Raw genomic sequence first — 22,183 nt, 5'->3', positions numbered from 1 at the left:
CGGTGACCGTGCCGAGTTTGCGGACGGTGGTGACAACGTGCGAGCAACTCGCGCAACGTTGTGGCCGTGTTGCCTCTGTTGTCGATAAGTTCCGTTACTTTGCGCTCTTTACTTTTTATTATTATTTCTTTATCGCGCGGTAATCGTGCTTGGATAACAGGTATAGGATAACGGTAAAACGCTTTTAGAGCTCCGGGAGCCCCCTATTTACGCAACATATACGCAGCCAACAACAATCGGATGCCCTTTTTTTTTCTCTCTCTCTCTCTCTCGCCGAGGAGCCAATCACGGAGCAAGAAGCGTGCACTGCCTTGCATTCGTTGAGATCAGGGATTGGCCATAGTCACTACAAGAGGCGGGGCACGCATATTGGACGTGAGTGCCGCGTCTCAGGGCTCGGCTGATGAGACTACTTGTAGCTGAGCTCTAGTTGCTTACACAATAGTGCGATTTTTTTTTTTTAAATCTTTTTTTACGTGAAACGGTTTTATAGGTTATATAGGCCTCCGGGTGAAGTGAAGCCTCAATAAGCGTAGCCGCGAATTTCCCCCGCTAAACTTATCGAGGGAAAATGACGTCACATGGCTTCGCGTCACCTGACCTATACAACAAATTCAGTTTCCCCGCTAAATTTGGCGGGGAGGAGTCAATGGCGTGGAGCTCAGGAGTGTGTGGAGTCAATGAAGTCGAGAGGCGTGTGGACAGACCTGGAGACAGAGCTCGAGAAGAAATGCCTGGAGGTTACTAAAGTCCGTTGCAACTCAAGAAGGTAGGGCGAGGGAAAAGAAGGCCTGGGAGGAGGAAGCAGAGGGAACGCTAAAGAGAGGAAGAGGTTTCCCCCTCTCTTCTCCAGCGTTCCGCCTGCTTCCTTCTCCCCGCCCTTCTTTCCCCTCGCCCTACCTTCTTGAGTTGCAACGGACTATAGCGCTAAACCAAGAACGTCTCACGTAGCAACACAATTGCGGGGAAATTTACGATACATTTGTCTTCTCTCTCTCTCTCTCTCGTTGTGTATCTTCCTACGTTCAGCTGACATCTTTCGGAATCTCGGCTGGAGCTCGTGCTCATTCGGTGAGAAGTTAGAGGACGACCCGGCGCTGACGCACATGACTAGCTCTTGGTGCCCTTCGCTTCATCTGTGCTACTATGCGGTGTCTCTGGAAAGCGTCTCCGACTAGTGTGTTGCGTCGACCGCACCCCAAACAGGTCCCCTGCAGATTTCCACCTGAAGACGTCACACGTTGCCGCCGGCCGCGATCTGAACAATTTCTAAGCAGTAAGGAACGTCACCGATCGAAGCATGAGAAATTCAGTTAACGCCAGTTCTCCGCCAAGTCGAAAACGTGGGGGATGTGGACGCGCTTTTTATTACGGCGATAGCTGCCGGTGGGACACTTCATATCCTCATTTTCGGCACTCCGCCAAAACATTCTACGGGCCGCTGATAACAAGATAACAAGTAAGCATGATAACCTCCATGGTCAGTAAAACAGTCTCCGGCGAACAGTCTGACAGTGCACTGGGACAGGTGCCATGTGTGACCCCCAGAATTATACACAAACAACGATTCTCGGGATATACGCGAACAACACTGCCTTAGATTTTTCTCGTGCATCCTGTATCAAAAAGCAAAGGGGAAGCAACTGCGTTAGTGCCCGGCCGCCAATATACGGATACGGTGTTTTATTTTATAAACGGATAGCCAGAAAGATGGCGTTAATTAGGGTGTGTGTGGTTGTTTCGATAAACCTCCATTTGAGAATATACACTTCGTATTCTCCACTTCCTCGTCCCCGTTTATTCGGCACTTTTCGTTTAGCACGTGTGACTATTTGTACGGAAGTAACGTACGAAAATACGCTCCCCTCTTGCGCAGACGGCTCAAATGCTATCAATACGAAACGGCCTTAAGGACTCTATGGTGAGCGCACGTGCCTTTACCGTTCATTCAGTCCATCTGCTCCGAAATGACACCTTAGCGGCGCCGATGTCACACCTCAGCTGTCGCTATCCTTCACCTTACGGGTTGCGTAAGCGTTTACAACTTTCGACACTAGAGCACCCTATTGACATGCCCTATCTTTCCTTGGACATGAAAATGTTCCCTGACTATACCCCGTTCTATTTACTGCTCACGGGGAAAGCGTACCAACTGGAGGAAAAGTTAAGCGAAAACGTACAGCATTTTGGTCGCAGATCAGTAGAAGGCTTTGTTGCAATTCCAAACTGTGTGTGTGTCCTATAGTTGCTGGGCACATCTGGTGCGCTAAAACCGCTCATTTTCCTGGAAACCTTCGACTGCCTTTCAGGGAACTCTACCCTCAGGTTAGGGCGCGTCTGACGAACACGCGCGACTTCGACGTTTTTGGTGCTATAATAGGGAGTTTTCGTAGATCGTCTTCGCCATCCCGCAAGGCCCTCCGCAACCCGCTACGATAGCGGGAACTCCACAGTCAAGGCTATCGGCGCGCAGGCGCAGTAGCAACTTCTTCGTTGCGGAACGCTTAGCGGAGGGGGCCAGCGCGGTCTACGAAAACTCCCTATTATGACCTTTCGGACATGTTACGTGCTTTTTCGTTTCCTCTTTCCGTTGCTTAGACTATTTATCGCGACTAAGGGTGCAGGATTTCAACTCAGAAACCCTAAAATCCTTCGCGTTCTCAACACCGGTTACACCTAACCGAGCCGTGTCGACGAACACGCTTTCCCGCGTGAAAAAAGACATCGAATCGACGCGAGCGAGGCTGTGCGGGGAAGCAGCGGAGGCGGGCAGGCAGAGGAGAGCACAGCGCGCTCTCTCAGAGTCACGTGACCCTGGACGTAGCCGGACAGGTACGGCATATCCAGTCGTTTTGTTGGGAGTCTGCCAGAGCCGGGAAGCCAACGCCCCGCTGACCTCTCCTGTCGCAAGTTTCCTCGTTCCAGTACAAAAAACTTTCCACCGAATACGTCATAATTTAGCGAGTCAGACCGAAAACAAACTGAGCTGTAAACTTCACTGGATGCAGCCAACACAGTAGGCCAGCAACAGAGAAACCAAAAAAACCCTAAAAAAATGTATCGGTGGACGCGGTTCAAGCATATTCGTAGCACGTTTTGTTTCATAATATGCACGCTGCGAAAAATCTCTGGGGACCGTTTTTGTGCGACGGAACCGTCAGACAAGGAATAATAAACATGCCTCATACAATGTCTAGTGACTGTCTTTTAGAGTGATTTAAGGAACCGTGTTCGTACCTCCCATACTGGTCACGCGAATATCAGCTTATGGTAACGAAATTCGAATGCGTGTATATTGGTCCCAATCGCGATAGTTTGTGCCTGCTAAATATATCCCCGAAATAAATAGTGTGGCGCGTATGTTTATATAGCCGGAAGTTAGTCGGCCCCGAATGGGCGGCGTCTGATGTTTCGGCCGTCGATGAGAAATTTAGCCAGTGCAATACGACCGCTAGCCTGGGGTCTTCGCAAAAGTCGCGAAAATTAAGTCAACAGTACAAAAGGGTTTTCTTTTATTTTATTTTTCATAAAGTGATTTTTACCGCTTGACCTAAATCCCTAAATTTGGTTTGTACGTCCGTGCATATTCCGCTAAATTTAGCGGGAAAAGTAGCGTCACGTGACGTCACCTGACCTATACACCAACTCGGTTATCCGCTAAATTTAGCGGAAAAATTCGAGTCTCGCGACCTAGAGACCATTCCAGTTTACCCGCTAAATTTAGCGAGAAAATACACGTAACTCAACACACCGATTCCCTCACCTATTCCCTATAACTAGGGTGTGTATTTTCCGGTTTTAACCGAAAAACACCGATAAACATCCGTCGGTGACGAAAATATAAAATCGGTTAAAACCGAAAAACACCGGTGGTTGGATTTTTTCGTTCTGGTTAAAACCGAAAAACACCGGTCGTGGCATGATTCCGACCTAGCGAAACCTTTTCCCCGTAGAGGTTCGTCAAACGTGTTATCTCGGGGATCCTGCATCCTTCCAGTGTTTATACATGGCTTGCACATGGCGTCAGTCCGCCCTCCTTTCTGGGGGTCAAAAGCGTCTAGTGAACGCAGTGGAAGCTAAGCTCTCACACGCCTTTCCCCTATTGTGTCTCCCATGGCCCCCTTTTGTGGAAAAATTAACGCGGTGGAGGGTAGGCTCTCTCCAGAGCCGTATATGTAGAGAGTTTGGTCAATGGGAGGCGCGGGCAAAGCCAGGGCGTGCGGCAGACTCGGAAAGAGGGCTCGGCATGCTCTCTTGACCAACCAGAAGCCGAAAAGAATCCCCTAGCGGTGGTAGCCAGAAACAGTTCTGATCAAAGGTCTATGTTCGTATATGGTTTTAATAAGCGCGTAAGAGTGAAGTGTAGTAACTCTTTGTGGTTGAAAATAGGGTGCACGTGCTGTTTTGATCATGATCATGCAGAAAGATGTTAGAAACGAATGCGCCGCTCAACTCTGTTTAACGCGGACAGTGTGTGATCGCTCGGACGGCAGATTCTCGGCGCTTGGCGTACGGATTATGTCGATCGTTCCGCTAGTCGCACTCTTCCACCATCATTTTGGATGAGCGTGATTGAAACGTCACGTGTACCATATTTTCAGTCGTCGAGAGTTACTCTAATGCAGTTATCAGGTTTGTTTCTTGCGACCACCGCCAGGGTATTATTTCCGGCTTCTGGTTGGCCACATTCGAATTTCTGAAGACGCCCTGGAACACGCCCAGCCCGCTTTTGGCCAATGGCGCCTCCTCATTCGTCTCCTATACTTCCCAACAAATGGCCAAACTCTCTACATATACGACTCTGGCTCTCTCGTGCCCTTTCCCTATTGTGTCTGGTCAAGTGATGTCGGTGCAAGCCACGTATTCAGAGGTTGCTGTGGTTCCTGGAAGACACTGCCAACGTCCGTGTCATACAGGAGCGTGCGTTTTCATAATTGTGGGTTGTGAACCGCAAGCAACCTGCTGCCATGACGGATGCAAGCCTCTCAAAGTATGCTTGCATCTACTATAATAACCAAGTGTGAGAAAAAGATGCTTCCTAAAAAAGAAGTGTATAAAATATGTGAATAAAATTGGAACTCTGTCTGTGATCAATCGCATTTTTTTCCACCGATAATCACCGATTTTAGCCTTGTCGTGAGACGTTCCACCGAAATACACCGGTGTTTTGAAAATAAATAAACACCGAAAAACATCCGCCGATTTTTCTCACAAATAAACACCGGAAAGTACACACCCTACCTATAACGGAAAGTACACACCCTACCTAATTTAAAAATAAGGGTTGCTGCCTTTTTTTTTTTTTTTTTTTTTTTTAAGGAACGCAGGGCGCGATTTTTATGATTCATGTTTCTTGCGTCGCAACTTTTCTCCGGCGTTCTTGTTTTTTGTTTTTGTTTTGAATGCCGCAATTTTATTGGCTGTTGATGTGTGGTATATTTACAAGGCATGCTCAACTGTATAGTTCTTCAAGCGTTCGTTTTCTCGCTTTGATTTTCGGCTCGTGACGTCACAATTGTGTAATGCAGGATCACTGCGATCCCAGCGGGGGGCCGAGAAGCGGAGGAGGAATCGACGGCCGCCTGTTCTGCTACAGCTCGCACTGCAGCCGGGTCCAGTCGACGGAGACTATCCACAGTCACGGGTGGCGACAGCTTACCGACGAGAGCGACACCTATACACCCGGCTGTGCCCTTTCACCGCCGCGCTTCTGCCACCAACCGCCAGGATCGCGACGACAACCCGTCGCGTGATGTGGCGCCACTGTAACGATGTGGCCGTGGCTCCTGTGGGGCAACGATGCATGTCGCCGTTTCGGGCCGGTACACGGGACTCTAAACGCAGCAGATAGAGATGCGGTTAGAGCAATAGATACCGATAAGCACCGATAATGAAGTTCCCCCGAGCCGTTTCCTGATCAAAATCGCCGAAAACCAAAAACTGTTCGCTAGCATTGTTGGCTTATTGGCATCAAGAGAGCCACTGTCGCTCGCACGAATTGACGTCATCACATGACATAGTCTTGTTTATCAACCGACCTAACTGACATTTCATACATTCACACTTCGCTTCCTGTGTCCTTATGGGCCATCGGTCGCTTCTTGATGACATTATTTTCGGATATTTGATGTGTTGGAATAGCATCCATGGAGCATTGACTGCAAATAATTTCATTATTTTAGCCGTGCGCACGAACTAAACGCGACCTTGGGACACACTGCTTAAATACAGCAATTAGATTAAATATACATATATATATATATAACGAAGTGACGTCAGGAAAATGTCGTAATTGGGAACATCAAGCGAGGAAAACGGAAGAAACTAACAATCGCAATTAAAACCAAAAATTCCAACTTCCAGAACATCACTGATACCTGACTTTGTTTTTAATTTCAATACAAACGAGCTCCTCATTGGGTACATAACGCGCATAAGATGTCCAACGTTCCTCCATAAGAATGGAGGGACGTCCACTGGGAAAAGGCCTCCAATTGAAGCTAATTTTTCAATGTCCCCCATTCTTATGAAAAATTATTATTATTATTATTATTATTATTATTATTCGCTTCTTTGCTTCAGTCTCGGGTGTAGCGCGCGACGAAACCGTGACCCCGACTAATCTAGAGTGTCCTTCTTTACATTCTGCATTTTTACCGAACCTGACAATCGAAGAGTTACGCTTGATTTTGTTTAGCTTTAAACCCAATAAGGCGCCCGGCTCAGATAATATTCGTCTCTGCGACTTACGGCGTAATTTTGAAGCGCTGAGCACAGTTTTGTTATACATCATAAACGGGGTTATAAATTCTAGTATCATTCCCGGTGGCCTGAAAAGTGCCATTGTTCGGCCCCTTTACAAAGGTGGTGCTCGTGATAGCGTTGAAATTTATAGGCCTATCTCGATTTTACCATGTTTAGCATTGGTACTAGAAAAGCATATTTTGAGAACAATGACCGCGTTTCTTGGAAAGTTTAATATGATATCGCCGTGTCAGTACGGCTTTATTCTAGGACGTGGAACAGATTCTTTACTCGAAGAACTCGTGGACACTTTGCATGGAACTTTTGAAAATAACAAATATGCCTGTGCCCTCTTTCTTGATGTCTCAAAGGCATTCGACTCCATTAGCCATAAGATACTAATGAAAAAAATATTCGACTATGGTTTCAGGGGACCATTTGTTTCTTCACTCAAAGACTTTTTAACGAACCGCACACAGCAAGTTTCAGTGTGTGATAGCCGGAGTGCCAAAGTGCTTTTGAAAGCTGGTGTACCGCAGGGCTCTGTTTTAGCCCCCCTTTTGTTTAATTTATATGTCAATGACCTTTCTAAAACTATATCCGGATGCGAAATATATCAGTACGCTGATGATACGCTGCTAGTATCTAGACATTTAAATCTGAGCAGTGCGACTGTATCATTGCAAGAGAATTCGACTAAAGTTATTGACTGGTTCGAAGCAAACCTTATTAAAATAAATGTTCAGAAAACAAAAATGATGTGTTTCAGTAGTCCGTCAAAACGCAAAAGCCTTGATGTTCCTTTTATATTGCACTCGTCGAAATGCACTCACTGCTCCTGTATGCCTCTTGAATATGTAAACACAACAAAGTACTTAGGCATTTTCTTTGATAGCGATTTATCGTGGAATTCACACCTCAGCTACATAGCCAAAAAGTTAAGGAGTGTATCTTGTATGTTATATACTACAAAAACGTTTTTACCGCTGTCTGTCCGAAAAATGATAGTCAATGCCTTAGCCTACGGCCTGTTACGTTACGGAATTTCTATATATGCGAATTGTTCCATGCTCTGGTATCACAAAATAGATAGCATCTTAAAAAGTATTTTAAAAAGCGTAGCGTACACATTTTTGATCTGCCAAGTGAAGAGTTGTTTTCTTCGTTGTGTCTCCCGCGTTTTTCAGCACTTTATAAAAGATGTGTAATTGACAAACACTATTGGCACAGCCCTTTCAAAAAGCCCCGTGTCCTGCACGGGGCGTTTTTCATTCCTCGTGTATTCACAAAATATGGAAAACGAATGCGCTCTTTCTATGTCCCTGAACTTTTCAATACATTGTCAGAGTCATTCTTGGAACTCAGGTCAAAGCGTCAGTTGAAAAAACAACTAAAAACAATTTGCTAAATATCCTGCTTCCGAACATGTCCTTTTTGTGCATCTCGTGTTTTTTTTTCTCCTTTTTTTGCTTTCACAGTTCCCAGTTCTTGAATAGAAGATTTTTTGTGGTCAAAGAGTGTATTCCGTGGCCATCCGTTCTTAATCCCCTTTAGTGTATTTATTGTGGTGTATGATTACATGTCAGTAATTTTTTTTAAGAGTTATTTATGCATAGTTTTTGGAATTGTTTTTTTTTTAAAGTGTTTTGTTTGTTTTTTGTAATCAAGCGTCAGAATTTGATTTTCTTCACGCCACTGCTCGGTCCAGTCCTACAAGCCTCCTTCGGCTTTCGACGGACCCGCATTCTTGTATGTTGTTATGAAATAAGTGAAATAAAAAAAAATATTATTATTATTATTATTATTATTATTATTATTATTATTATTATTATAAAATGCATACATATTCAAACAAACGAAGAAGTCTGGAATACAATGAAGGTGGTCTTTGAACTATAAAAAGACACTCCTTCGCGGAGTAATTTACTGCCAGTCACCTGAACTTCTTCGTCTGATATCGCAGACTACTCAAAAAACAATGCTTGCGACAACAAAGGAAGCGAGCGCACACACATACACACACGCGCTAAAGGTCTTCGTCATCAATCAGGGAGGCATTTGAACCCGTCGACCTGGTTGCACAAAATACGTAGCTGAATAAGACATTCAGCCCGAATAAAAGTTTTTTTTTCTCAGCTATAATACGTGTAAATACACTTTGCATTAGAAAAAAATAGATCCGTGGCGCATTTGGAAAAATGCAATAATTCTGGGGTTTGTAGCTTCAGGCTCCAAATGCGACTGGCGTTACCAAAGAAACTGGGCGACCGTCAACAAGGGTTTAGTGAATCGTTCCGACAACTGCGATAACGGTACCCGATAACGATACGATGCTTGCGCAAAGGCGTCGATGGAGAATCGGGTATCGTTATCGGAGGTAACGGAACGATCGAATAAAAGTCCCTAATTTTCCGATGACTCTGATAACGACTCTCGGTACCCCGCCGACGCCTTTGCGCACGCATCGTATCGTTAGAAAGTTTTCGTAGATCGTTTTCGCCGTCCCGCAAAGGCTCTCCGCAACCCGCTACGATACCCGAAACTCTACAGTCAAGGCTATCGGCGCGCAGGCGCAGTAGCGGCTTCTTCGTTGCGGTGGGCTTAGCGCAGGGAGAAACGCGGTCTACGAAAACTCCTTGTTGTCGGGTATCGTTACCGGAGGTATCGGAAGGAACCAGAAAAGCTCTCTCAAAGAGGCATGCCTTCGTCCATCGAGATTCGAGCCCTCAAGAACTCTCCCCTCTCTCTACGTACAGAAACCCGCTCGCGCGCAGGCTGTCCCGCGCAAGACCGGTTTCCCGAGGGAGGCAGAGAAGAGCTCCCCAAACGGGATCGGAAAGGGGAGACAGCCTGGGAAAACGGGTTCTCCGCTCGCGGCATTTGCATGCAAAGAACTTGTGGGAATAAGAATTCCCGCAAGTTCAGAAAATCAAAATGGGGCCCGTAAAAATCTATTTCCATTTTTTTTAAATTCACAAAGAATGAAAGAAAAAGAAAAGCATTTAAAACAAGCGTGTGTAAAAAAAAAAAAAAAAAAAGTCATTGTTGCAACGGTGCATTTAAGAAAAATCACCAAAAAGCAGATATAAACAAGTTACAAAAAGGGATTTTGCGTTATGAAAATATTTGTAACGAGCGTGTTGGTATACTTCTAGCGGAAAGAATGAAAGCAAGAGGACGAGACACAGACGGACACATTGTTTCCACTTCGAAAGCATCTGCTCGTCTGTGTCTCGTCCTCCTCCAGTTTAATTATGTGTGCTAGAATTACACAATAATAGTTATAACAATCGTAAGAAAAAAAAAAGAAAAAAAAAGCGGAACAGGACTTACTTGTTTGCAGATGGACATCGAATGCAAAGGCCGGTTTGCAAGAAGAAGCGTGAGGTCGTTTCGTATGTCGTGCGACATTTACCAAGTACCTCAAAAAAAACGGGTGGTGTATGTAACGTTTCCTCTATTTTAGTACTCTACTTTTTTTTTCTCGATGGCCATGGTGACAGATAGTGAATTCCAGACAAAATTTTATCTCACGTGATTAAGCTTACCGTATATATGCTCGCCAGATGATAAGCTCACCCTGTGTAAGCCAGCCTCACACAAGCTCACTAAACACAAGATCACTGGTCATTCTTAGGGACATAGGCTCAAGTAGATAAACTGTCTGTATATAAGTCCGAAAAATAAGATCACTGGACGTAAGCTCTGCAGACAGAGATAGGCTCGCACTACATAAGCTCACCGGAGATAAGCCCTCTGAACGTAAGCTAGTCAGACATAAGTTGTCCGGACAAAGGCTCAGTAGGCAAAGCTCGCCGGAAATGAGCTCACCTAACGTAAGGTCAGCGGACATAAGCCCGTCCGAATAAGCTCACCGGACATAGGCTCTCCAGATATAAGCTCATCGGACATAAACTCACCGTGCGGAAGCTCGCTGAACAAAAGGTCACCGGACATAAGCCCTCCGGACATAAGCTCAGTACGTATCTTTCTGGACACAAGCTCGCCGTACATAAATTCGTTGGATGTATACGCTTACCGGACATAAGCCCTGAAGGCGTAAGCTCATAAGGAATAAGCTCACCGTACATAAGCTCTCCAGACACAAGCTCTTGGGACATAACCTGGTCGGACATAAACTCACCGGGCATAAGATTACCGTATGTAAGCTCGCGGGACATAAGCTCGGTGTGCATAACTTCACCGGACATACGCTCTTTGGGCAAAAGCTCACTGGACATAAGTTCACCATTCATAATCTCTCCGGGCACAAGGTATGGGGACATACGCCATCCAGACATAAGCTCATTGGAGATAAGATGACCAGACGTAAACTCGCCAGACATAAGCTCTCGAGTTATAAGCTCACAATACATAGGCTAGGCGGGCATAACTTCATCGTGGTAACTGGACATAAGCTAACCGGGCATAGGATTGCCCGACATAAACTCAACGGACATGAGCTAGCCAGTATAAAATTAACTCACTGGACAAGAGATCACAGAATGTCAGCTTACCAGAGATACGTTCGTCGGACATAACCTCGCCAGACATAAGATCCCCGGGCACATAAACTCGCCTGACATAAGTACACTGGACATAAACCTCCCGGGTATAAACTCGCTGAACATGAGCTCACTTCACAAAAGATCACCGAACATACATAAGCTCACCGGACATAAGTTCACCAGACATAAGCTCAGTGCCAGTGGACATAAGTTCACCAGACATAAGCTCAGTGGACAAACTCACCGAACACAACGTTGTGGGACATAAGATCGCTCAGCGAACGCGGGCACAGAAATTGACGGATAAATTTGTTTATACGAGTAAACTAGTAACAGACGATAAATGTCTGTCCCGCGCGCATTTGAGTCGGCCACAGTCTCTGGCTTGTAAGCTTTGTTCGGGTTTGGAACCAATTCGATGAGTTTTTGTCCAACCAACGCATGCCAAACTAACCTGAAAAAAAGAAAGAAAAGAAAACTTGTTTGTTTTTTATAGATTGCTCCGGGGTTGCTGGTCGGCACCTATAGTCAGAACTCTAATCGGCGTATCATTATTTTTTTTTTATATTTCTGTTTTGTTTTGTACACGTTTCGAAATAAACAATAGAATTTAAAACACGCACCTATTTGCGCACCAGCGAAATTTCTGCGTGTATATAGACCGACACGCGGAGCGGCTCTGTTTACCAACACGGCCGGAAGGCCGCGCATGCGCGGTAGCTATGTGGGCAAAAGCGACCGGTCTCTCCGCGTTTTCGCCATCGCGTTGTGTGGCGTGCGCTCGCTGTTAACGTTGTAGGGACGCTTCTAGCTTTATTTGTGCATCGTATTTTCTGGCAACGTATGTCGTATGCTATGCCCGACTATTTGAGCTCGCCAGCCGAGCCTGAACGGCGGCGGTATCAAAACAAACTGTGCGTGGACGGTGTTGCCTACGAGGATCCGTACGCCGTAAACAAGGGCTGCTGGACTTCCGACGTGAAGTTGCTGCCACCGAAGTCGACGGCTCACGTCGTCGTTTATTTAGTTTTTTCGCCAAGCCAGTTCACGGCCGACACGGAGCAGGCGTACAAGTCTCTCGAGGCCTACGATTACTTCGAGTCGGTTTCCGCACTGCCGGCGGGATCAGCAGACTGTGGGTCTGCGGAACTGTAATCATTAATTAAATAAATACACACAGCGTCTTCAAGTCAAGGTATGCCACTTTTCCTACTCTCATGACCACAAGGCATTACAAGCAGTAACGCTTTGTCCGTTCTGCAGTCTTAGCGGTAACACGTTACAAGTAACGGCGTTACCAGGAACGCGTTACTTTTTTCAGTAACGTAGTAACGTACTCGTTTATTTTTCGACACAGTAACGGGTAACGTACTTACGTTGCTATTTCAAGTAACGTAGTTACGTTACTCGTTACTACAATTACACTTCAAGTTTTTCCGTGTTTTTAGGCGTCAAGCCATGTTTTTCTTTGCGTTTTTTCTCGTCAGTGTTTAGGTGAAACCATAAAAAGAGATAAAGTAATTATGTTCTGTTTCTGCATGAACATAATATTTCTTGGTCTATGAGCTTATGCATACCTGTATCTTCAAAACCGTAAAACGTGTTATATCATAATTTAAAAAGTAACGCAGAAGTAACGTGCGTTATTTTTTATCAGTGGCCGTAACGCGTTCCTTTTATTTTTAGGCAACGTAGCTCAGTAACGCGTACCTTTGATTGGCAAGTAACGAGTAACGTATTTCGTTACTTTTTTTTTGGTAACGCCTACAACACTGCCGTTTTGTCGCCCATCCCCTTCTGCTGGGTAGCACGGGCGTAGCGAGCCTCCGACGAGCGCTTGGCCGGTGCTTTGTGCGCGAACACCGTGGGAACAGGGTGGTCTCAATCAGAGGACGGTTTCCATGTACATAAGCAAGCCTCGGGACGGAGATTGAAATGGAATCCGCACTTGCCTCCAAGAAAGTGCTTTCCGCACAAACGCGCGAGGCGACCATAATTTTCGATCCACGGATATTATCCACCTTCTATGTCTTTCAGAGTCTGTCGGGAACTTGTAGAAGCTCACTCCGCTACTTTTCTTGTAGATTTCGGTGAGATTAAAGGCAACACAGCTTCGGGGCATGCTGAAATACCGTGACGCCCATGCGAAACGTGCGCCCTTTTGCCCACACCCCTCGGCTCCGGCGCGATCGCAGCGCCGCCGCAGCGCCGTGACGTCAAGCCCGCGTGTCGGTCTATACGCATAATATTGTAAACAAAACTAAGCTGGATGTTGCTTCTGAGCGCGCCACTGAAATGCAAAGTGCGTGTCTTGTTTGTTCTGCTAATATCTTACTGGCTTCCATGCACCGTTATTGCCTCTGGTATTTTTAAACTACTTTATTGATGTGGAGTTGATGACGAGTAACGCTAATTCTTCTATAAATAACAGCCTGTTACTTCGAATCTAAGACATCATAGAAAAAAAATCACGTCATTCCAATACAAAAAGTTTAAGACAAAAACTCAATAAATACGTCATGTTGACGCTATTAATATAGCCCCTATTATCTCAACTCGTCTCGCCGCTCGGGACGGGAAAGACAAGAATAGCTCATATCTAAAGATATCAAGTATCACCAAAGCGAAAAACATCGCTCGCAACGCAATTTTTTAAAGCACCAATAAAAAAAGATGAAGAACAAACACAAAAGAAATCTCAAAAGTTAAATTGACAGGGAGACTTGATGGTTCCTAAATTAATATACGCCCATGCGCCACAACAAAACAGTGTTTTTTTTTTGTGCTTATTAAAATTAGCAGCATTTCGCGGCGAACTTTTTTACAGGTACACACACACACACAAGTAATTTTTTTTTTCCGGGTTTTTACGCGTGGGTTTGTCCATAGTATCCAAATTTTGCTCTTAAATCCTTCTTGGATTTCTTTTAAAGTGGTGCGCGTGCGAAAACCAGATTCGTGTGAAGTGTCTGAGCATGCGCGGTACCAACAGTAGCGCCACCACAGCGGTGTGACGTCGGAGTTACTAAGAGCTTCAGAAACGCAGGGCGTCGCTGATAATGTTTAAAGCTTCCTGCTTCGTGAATCGTTCCGATTTTGTAGACCTTTCTGGCCTCTTTGTTTTCAGCTTCCCCGCTAAATTTAGCGGAAAAATTGGTGTCACGTGACCTGACATCACGGAACCTAAAGGTAAATAGATACTTGTTCCCCGCGCAAGGCCTCTCCCACCCGTTCGACACCCAAGACGTCAGCGACATCCTATTTGCACAAGTCCGTTGTCCCCATCGTGGGTGTCCTTCAGCAGCCCCGAAGTTGATAAAAAGAAACCATCTTCCCTCTCTGCTCGGACAAAAGCAAGAGAGAGAGGGTACCAAATCCATTTACGCTCGAACCAATATTTCTCCCAAACGTCCATTGGGCGCCAATGGGCGGTGGACCGCGCCACCTAGCGTGTGTTTATAATCTCACCAGACGCCACCAAAGACGCGTGCCCTCTGGGCCAGCCAGCCACACCAGAAGCAAGCAAGGTCGACCTTGGCGTCGGATTTACTTGGAACAGAAGACGCGCGTGGGGCATGAGGGATTTGCGGACAAAGGGGAGAGGCCCCGTTCGTGTCAAGGTCAGCAGGACCAAGTCGAGAGCGCGCACGTCCCTCTGTAGGGACGACGGTAACTATGCGTGCGATTCGAGCTGCGAAACGAAGGCACTGTCGTTGTCCTACGTCAATGTGCGGAAAGCTGCACGCAGTGTTGTGCGAAACGGCGTTCCTGGAACGCGTTCCTTTTAGGAGGAACGAAGGAACGCCACCGTTCCATTTTGCACTGGTGGCACTAGAACGGGGACTCGTTACATTTTTAATGCAACATAAAAAGGAACGGCGTTCCCTTTTTCGTCCTGTGGGGTAATCTTTATTTTATTTCTAAGAGAGAAATTCTAAGAGTATAAAAACAATATCTTTGCGAAGAGCAGGATTTCGTCAACGTTTTGGTTACTTATCTTAGGGTTTATTTTGCAAAACAAGCAGACGAACTTGCGCTTACACTGTATTCAAGGACGGCTCGAGAAACGTGGAACATTATGTTTACCCTTTTTGTTTCGCGATTTGTTCTTCGGATGCCATTTGAGCAGCTTATGTCATGACGTCATTAGCTATCGAGCAATAGTAATTTGCTCGGGAGATGCCACACCGTCAGTTTTTTAACTTATCTGTCACTACATAACTGCCTGAACTCCTTTTTCTTTCTTTCTTTTTGTACTGTTTTATCAGCAGCCACCATCAAGCTACCACTTTGGTTGCTCTATATTTATGAACAAATGGGGACGGAACAAAGCTGTAGAAACTTTGGTCTAGGGCCTACTCCGAGCACTTGTTGGCTGCGTTGCACACGGTTTCCGGGATCGGGTTAAAAGTTAAAACCATACTAAGAGCTCGGTTCCTCCATGCCGGTGCGTTTCTGAGCCGGTCACTGGTAAATATCACAACAATATATCGAGCATGTCGGCCTTGCGGAGCTTTCGATGTTCGTTTTCTTATACTAAAATTATGGTTCTCATTCACTTCATTTTTTGTCACGTGCGGGCGGTTTGATATAGGTGCACGCACAAATGTACAGCTTTTCTTTTTGCTTTTTGTTTTATACGTTGTAGAATGAACGGCATGTAACGGAATTATTTTTATTTAAAAATTGAAGCAACGTTTTAGTTTTTTATACAAAAAGGCCATAAGAAGCAGCGAAGAATATCGGTTTCCTTAGGGATCCCGGTGGTGCCAAGTTTGAAGACTTGTGATTCTGTACAGCCAAAAAATAACTGCATTAATATAGTTTTTTTAAATATATATTCGAATGCACTTCCGAATTTAAATGAATTCGCAATAAAATGTTTGTGTCAAAAGTCTGGAATTTTTGAAGAAAAACTGAATGCTAGAGTTTTTACAGTATCAGATTATAATTGGTATAATCGTAATAATTTGTATAATTATAAAAAATATATATATATAAATTTGAGCAGCACGAAGGAAAGTCGTTTTTGTTTATCGGGTGTCTAGATGCATTTGTTTTTCACTTTCCTTTGTCTAGCCTGCACTACTTGTGAAACATATATCTTACAAATTCTTAACCTAAGAATATTATATCGCAAGTATAATTTAGCTTTTCCAGACGATGTTTTTTGGGTTTTTTTTCTTTGTGTGTTTACACGCTTGTCTGGGAATATTCTCAATAAAGCACTAAACTTTTTTTTTTTTTAATTTGAGTTTGGTTGTAATTGAATTCAGTTCAACTTTGAGAAGGGTTATTATTGGCGGCTGAAGGTTTGCAGAAACACCAAACACGACCTGGCGAACGACTGTTCGAAACTTCGCATTTCATTAGTAGAATGTTGTGGGAAAGAATTACATTTTAGTCAATAATGTGAAAACCACATAAATCCAACTGTTTTTTCTCTAAAAAGTGGTGGTTTCGTAGTGCATTCAATTTCGAGGGTGGACACTCGGATATTTTTTTAACAATAAACACAATTAACATCGCCTTTAAACAGTGTGCTGAATTTCAACAAATATTGAAACATTTTCATCGTCGATAAAGTGTTTCTCACAGTGAAAAAGAAAAAAAAAATACAGGAAAACTAAGATTGATGTTAATTTTAGGTCATTTAGATAGAATTGACGTAGTTACAATTAAAATATGGTACACTAAAAACTGCGGGTAAACAAAAAACGCCAATAAATAATTTTTACCATGATGTCCCGCAAATGCGTGTCTTAGATTTTATAAAAAAATTTGAGAGCACGAGTAAACTTACTTTATGTAAAACATACGGCAATAATTGAACACCAGGTGTCCTTCGCTAATGGTTCGTTATTGTAGTTCTACTAAGCCTCAACACATTGCGTAGAGAGTACGAGCTACATCGTTTAACTTTTTCGAATAAAAAAAAAACGCTCATTAACTTTTGACTTGGGAATTAGGACTGCAAAGGTTAATTTGTATTCGGGGACGGCGACTGTCTGTTGGTCTGCCCATCTTGAAAATACCGTGAAAACCGCATAACCTTTCTTTTTTCAACACTCTAGAAATCAACAAAGACGAATACGCGGCGTTCTCACGTCATTTTCTCTTTTTGGGCGTGAAACAATGGAATCATCGGGGAGGCGCCAAGCCAACTTGACCCGCTTCTCTAGCGAGCTCCCCGTCAGATCGAGCGCGGGCGAAAACATCCCAAAAACGAAAGCGAAAAGCGCCGTTCTGCCGCGAGCCACTCGAGAAAAAAGTGAACAGCCCGATACAGCGAGCGTTCGGCTCGCTCGCGAACGGTGAGCCCCTGCGCGATCCGTTCGGAGACGCCGCCGCCGCCGACGCTGGCGCGTTCGAGCGCACGTCGACGTAGTCGCCCGCGCAACCTTCGCCCAAGCTGCCGTCCCTCGCCCACACAGCCCTACACCGGCCGACGGCGGCAGAGCAACAACATGGCGGTCGTCCTCACTCCGCGCTTCCCCGAGCCCCCGCCAGACGGCGAGACCATCTCTCCTCTCCCCATTGGTCAGCACGCTACCACGTGACTCAGTCGCGCGGGGCTCCACGGGACGCTGGAAATGGAGGGGGGGAGGAGGGGGGATCCCCCCCCCATCGGTCGGCGTCGACTGCGAACGCGTTTTTCCCCGGCGCGCGCGTTCAGTGGGCGATCAGCCAGTCGGTGGAGCGGTAGCGCTGTTGTTCGCTGGCAGCGCGGCGCTCTCGTGTGCGTGGTTTCGTTGTTTCGCGCTTCGGTTGCCGCTTTTGACAGGCGGTCCAGCCTCACCGGATTTGTGCGTGTCCTATTCCCTGGCCTGTTTCATCACGAGGAGGCAAGGACTTCCCAGACGAAATCGTCCGGCCGTCATCCTGTGCCCGCCGACACCAGACGCCTATGGCATGGGGGTAGAAGTCAGCCCGCTGCACGCACGCAGGTTTAAGGTGAGCGCCCGCCGGACACTTTTTTTGGAAGCGAATGTCCCGCGCGCGCGACTACGCTTCTTTTTACTATTATTATTATTTTTTCGTTGCCTCTTGATGTTGCAGACAGCGGCCGATTGATTGCCTATCTCGAGAGCAACGGCACAGCGAGTTGTGATTGACTTTGCTGCCGTGTGCGTTCGGTGGAAGGCATTGTTCCCTTCCGTTTTGATAAGCGTCCGTCGCGCTCGGTGCTACGGCTCCAATAACGTTGTGGAAGTTGGTTCTTTGGGGTGATCTGGTGTTTGGTCCGGTTTGTTCGGGACTGTCAACAACCGCGGGCTCGAAACCGAGGAGGCATGCTTGCGTCTCGTGGACGTGACGTGAGTCGAGACCTCGCGCGCGATGCTGGGAGAGGCTCTTGTGAAATCGCGCGTCCCCTTCGCAACTGGCCAAGTACCGACCAAGCAAAACTATGAGACGAGTACGATCGTGTAGTTGTTGATCCGACCAGCCTCCGAGGTCTTGAGATTTTATTTATGACGTCAAACATGTTTCGCGACGAACTTGTGATTCACTTTTGACAAACGCGGTGATGTGAACATGTAACGGCCAGTATAACGTTAAAAGTTGTGACTTAAAAACGCCGCAACAACGGTAGAAAAAAAAAAAGAAAAGGAAAAATGGGTTGTTTGTGGGGCTACAAGTCGAAGACTACGAGTGTCTCGAATTTAGAGGCAAGCAAAATTTTGGCCTAGTCTGCCCTTTCCGTTTTTTTGAAATTGCGGGTACTTAGTAAAGCATATCTGGAGACAACCCACGTGAGCAGCCGCCGGGAGCCAGGATTGACGCTACTGGTGCTGACGGAACAAACTCGGGCGGCGTTGGCCGGGTACTGCAAAAGAATGTTTCTTAGCAGTTCCGAACGGGCAGCACTGCGCTCAGCTCAGCTGACGCCAACTGGGAAAAAGCGACCGGTCTTGCCGGCTGTTGCGCCGCTGGAGCTGGTAACTAGTGTGTGCAGTTGCCTCCAGGCGGCAGCACCGCACGGAGCCGTGGTTTCTGCGTTCACTGGATCCGACCGGCGTCTGCTTTGCGTCGTCTGCTTTTAGGCTTTTGGGTCCTGAATCTGGCTCAGTCTGTTCGCACTTGATCGGCAGTTGTTTTTCATTGGCTTGTGCAAAGCTGTGTTGCGTATGTTGAGGTTTGCAATATTCGTTGTTTGTTCCTGCTTAACTTTATACGCGTTACGACCACGTCGTGGTTGGCTACGATTGGATGAATATTCGTCTACAAAATACATGTCACAACGTTTTTCTGATGTGCGTTTGTATTTTCAGCAAATTTTTTTGTCTAGGCTGCATTTTTCTTTCTTTTTTTTTTTTTCCACAGTGTCGAATAGTTTTAGTCAGTACCGATGAGCGTGTTGTTGGTGTCTATTTGTTCTGGAATCATCGGGGCAGGTCTTGCTGGGTCTCTAACTCGGAGCCCGTCTCTTGTCTTTTCGTTGGATCCAGCTTCTTACCGTAGGACAGCCGGTCTGCGGGGAGAGGCGAGGCCAGCCTTTGGCCGCTTCCGTGTTCCGTGGTTCCCCGTTAAAGTCGGCGCTGTTTTCCCCGTGGCCGAGCCCTCCCTTTGCTGCGCTACCCCGTGCCTTTGCAGTTGCCGTGCCTGGCAGACAACCAGTGTCTGGCTTGGCCCTCTAGTCCTGACAACTGCTTCGTCGGCGCTGTGCAACGGAAACTCTCCCAGCTCCTGTTTCCCCAACGAGCGCAGATTTCGAAAACACCGCGCTTTAGAAGACCGTTTCATCCCCCACAAATAAATAGTTGTGGTTATTCTTTTTTTTTTAAATGCGTTTTGCTTCCTTCTGTCTGGGGAAAGCCAACATGGCGCCTGGTGCGAAGAAAGTCGTCTGCTAATTTCATTGACCGCAAACCAACCGCCGTTCAGACTTTGCCGTAGACAAGTTTCACCTTACATCTAGCGAGGATCAACAAGTCAGCCGCTCGAGCAGACGGCGCAAGTTCGCTTGCACCAGCTGAGAAATCCGGCCGCCTTCGTCATAGCGCGGCGCCGCGCCGGTGCTTTAGTTCTCCTGGCATCCGCCTTCGTTATCAGGGCGCTGGCGTCGCTCTCTCGAGGTGAGTCACGTGCGTCACCCCTCCATCAGCTGGCAGATGGGCTGCTGCGCGCTGTCTACGGCGCATGCGCGAGAGCTCCGCTCATTCTTTTTATTTTCAGTTTCGTTTTGCTGCTTGTTCCTCTCCGAGGCCGATTTAGCGCGGTGCGCGCGGTCCCGTTGCTTTCAGACGGGGACTACCTATCGACCACGAGGTGGCGCTAGCTTTGCATCAACTGTGTTGGCAGTGAAGCTGGTTGCTGTCTAGGAGTTCGACACGCGGTCGCTTTTACTGCGGCTGTTCGGACTGGCTCGTAGCGTCAGTCAGCAAAGATCTGTCATTAAAAAAATTGATAAAAAACAAGCTTATAATTTAATTCAGTCTAAAATGCCTTCATACCCAACGAAACAGCATGGTTCAATCGCGACGCCTGGCGGTTTCCGTATCGTTCAATCGTGTAGTTTCTACTGTAGCGTTCTGCACTGGTCGAACTACCCACTGATAGCAGGAGCACTTGACGCTATTTCAAGGCTACCTAACCGTTGTATCAACTGTCATGTAAGAAATTTGACATTAGATGACAGAAATTCAGTGGAGTTATTTCCGCTAATATAAGATTTTTTTTTTTTTTGTGCCACTCAAGGTTTGTTATTTTACCCATACGTTGCCCATGATTTTTTAATTACTCTCGAGTTGTGGGAGCACTCGAGTTTATCGGTGATTGGTCGAAAAGGCCAGACGCGAATTAACGCGAGTCATTCCTAGGAACGGCAGATTTTTCAAACGCTGCGACCGCTTCGTAGTTCCCTTCCCAGCGATGGAATTGTGGCGGTGGGGTCCCGAGGAAAAATATCGCGGCCCGCGCGACTGACTTGCTCCCTCCGAGGACGGAGGGAAGGGGGGAGTTTTTCTGCACAAAGCAAAAACGGTGAAGCAAAAGGTCGGACGGCGAGGGAAGAGCGGCGCAGGCGGCAATAAATAAAGCAGCCAAGAAAAAGCACTCGCGCAGAGAGCAGACGACGCGCAAAGAAAAATGGCGGGAAGGGAGCGCGTCGCGTCTGCTCTGCGCATGCTCCGAGCGGGAGCTGGAATATTGTGGAAAGGAGGTGGAAAACGGCGCGCGGGCGAGGGTTTTGAAAAATGGAGGCCAACCAGCTGAGGGGGGTGGAGGAAGGGAAAATTCTGCGAAATGGCGGCAGGGGAGGGGTCTTTCCCTCCCTCTGCGTAGATTTACTTTTCTTCGGGAAAGGTAGCGAGGGAGTTAGCCTTTGTTTTCGGGCATTTTTGTTTGTGTTTGTGGGCCGCTGCGCGAGCGAGGGCAACTAAAAAGGTAGAAAAATTCGTTTTGCGCATGCGCGCCCCTCTCTCCGACAGCGCCTTTTTTCAAATGGTGTTATTGCAGACGCTGGCTTGCTGGCTTGTGCCCGCGCATCGAGAAGGCGTTAAAAACAACAGAACAGCGAAAAGCGTTGTCTGTGGTGTAAATGCGTAAGGTTTAGAAAAATATTCGATGCGTTAGGTAGGCTGCCCGATAGCGAGGCGATCACCGAGTTACTTTTATTTCCAAGGATCATTGAGGTTACTGAATAATGGTCTGCCGGAAACTTCATGCGTATCTTTATTTTTTTTGCTTATTCTTAAAATGGGGACGTGAAATTTTACGTGAAAATGTTATATTATACATTCATACTTCATTTTGTGCAAAAATTCTGCAGCCACTCCATTCTACAGCTCTAAAATATCCAAAATTATTAAAATGATTACAATAGGCATAGTAAATCCTGCAGCAAGTAGATGAAGGGACCTATCAACACAAAACTCCAAACACCTGTGCGATTGTGCCAGTTTAATAGCCTCCTGGATTAATTGATGTCC

At 46.3% G+C, this 22,183-nt stretch overlaps 1 protein-coding gene and 1 long non-coding RNA gene across 2 annotated transcripts in view; both read left to right on the top strand.

The window, feature by feature from the left end:
* The first annotated feature begins 17,045 nt into the window (after window positions 1-17,045).
* Window positions 17,046-22,183, top strand: part of LOC8026490 — a 30,330-nt gene continuing 25,192 nt past the window's right edge. Inside the window, 1 exon segment of the mRNA XM_029974125.4 lies at window positions 17,046-18,206. Coding sequence (XP_029829985.2) covers window positions 18,165-18,206 — 42 coding nt within the window. The 5' untranslated portion in view covers window positions 17,046-18,164.
* Window positions 19,016-20,029, top strand: LOC121834822. The gene is made up of 2 exons (XR_006077334.1): window positions 19,016-19,389; window positions 19,703-20,029. It is a non-coding gene; the product is annotated as an uncharacterized LOC121834822 (long non-coding RNA).

Source organism: Ixodes scapularis, unplaced genomic scaffold (genome assembly GCF_016920785.2).
Source record: "Ixodes scapularis isolate PalLabHiFi unplaced genomic scaffold, ASM1692078v2 PGA_scaffold10__122_contigs__length_95168666, whole genome shotgun sequence".
Lineage (NCBI taxonomy): Eukaryota > Metazoa > Arthropoda > Arachnida > Ixodida > Ixodidae > Ixodes > Ixodes scapularis.
The sequence above is the reverse complement of the archived record's forward strand: the minus strand, read 5'-3'. Positions and strand labels throughout refer to the sequence as shown.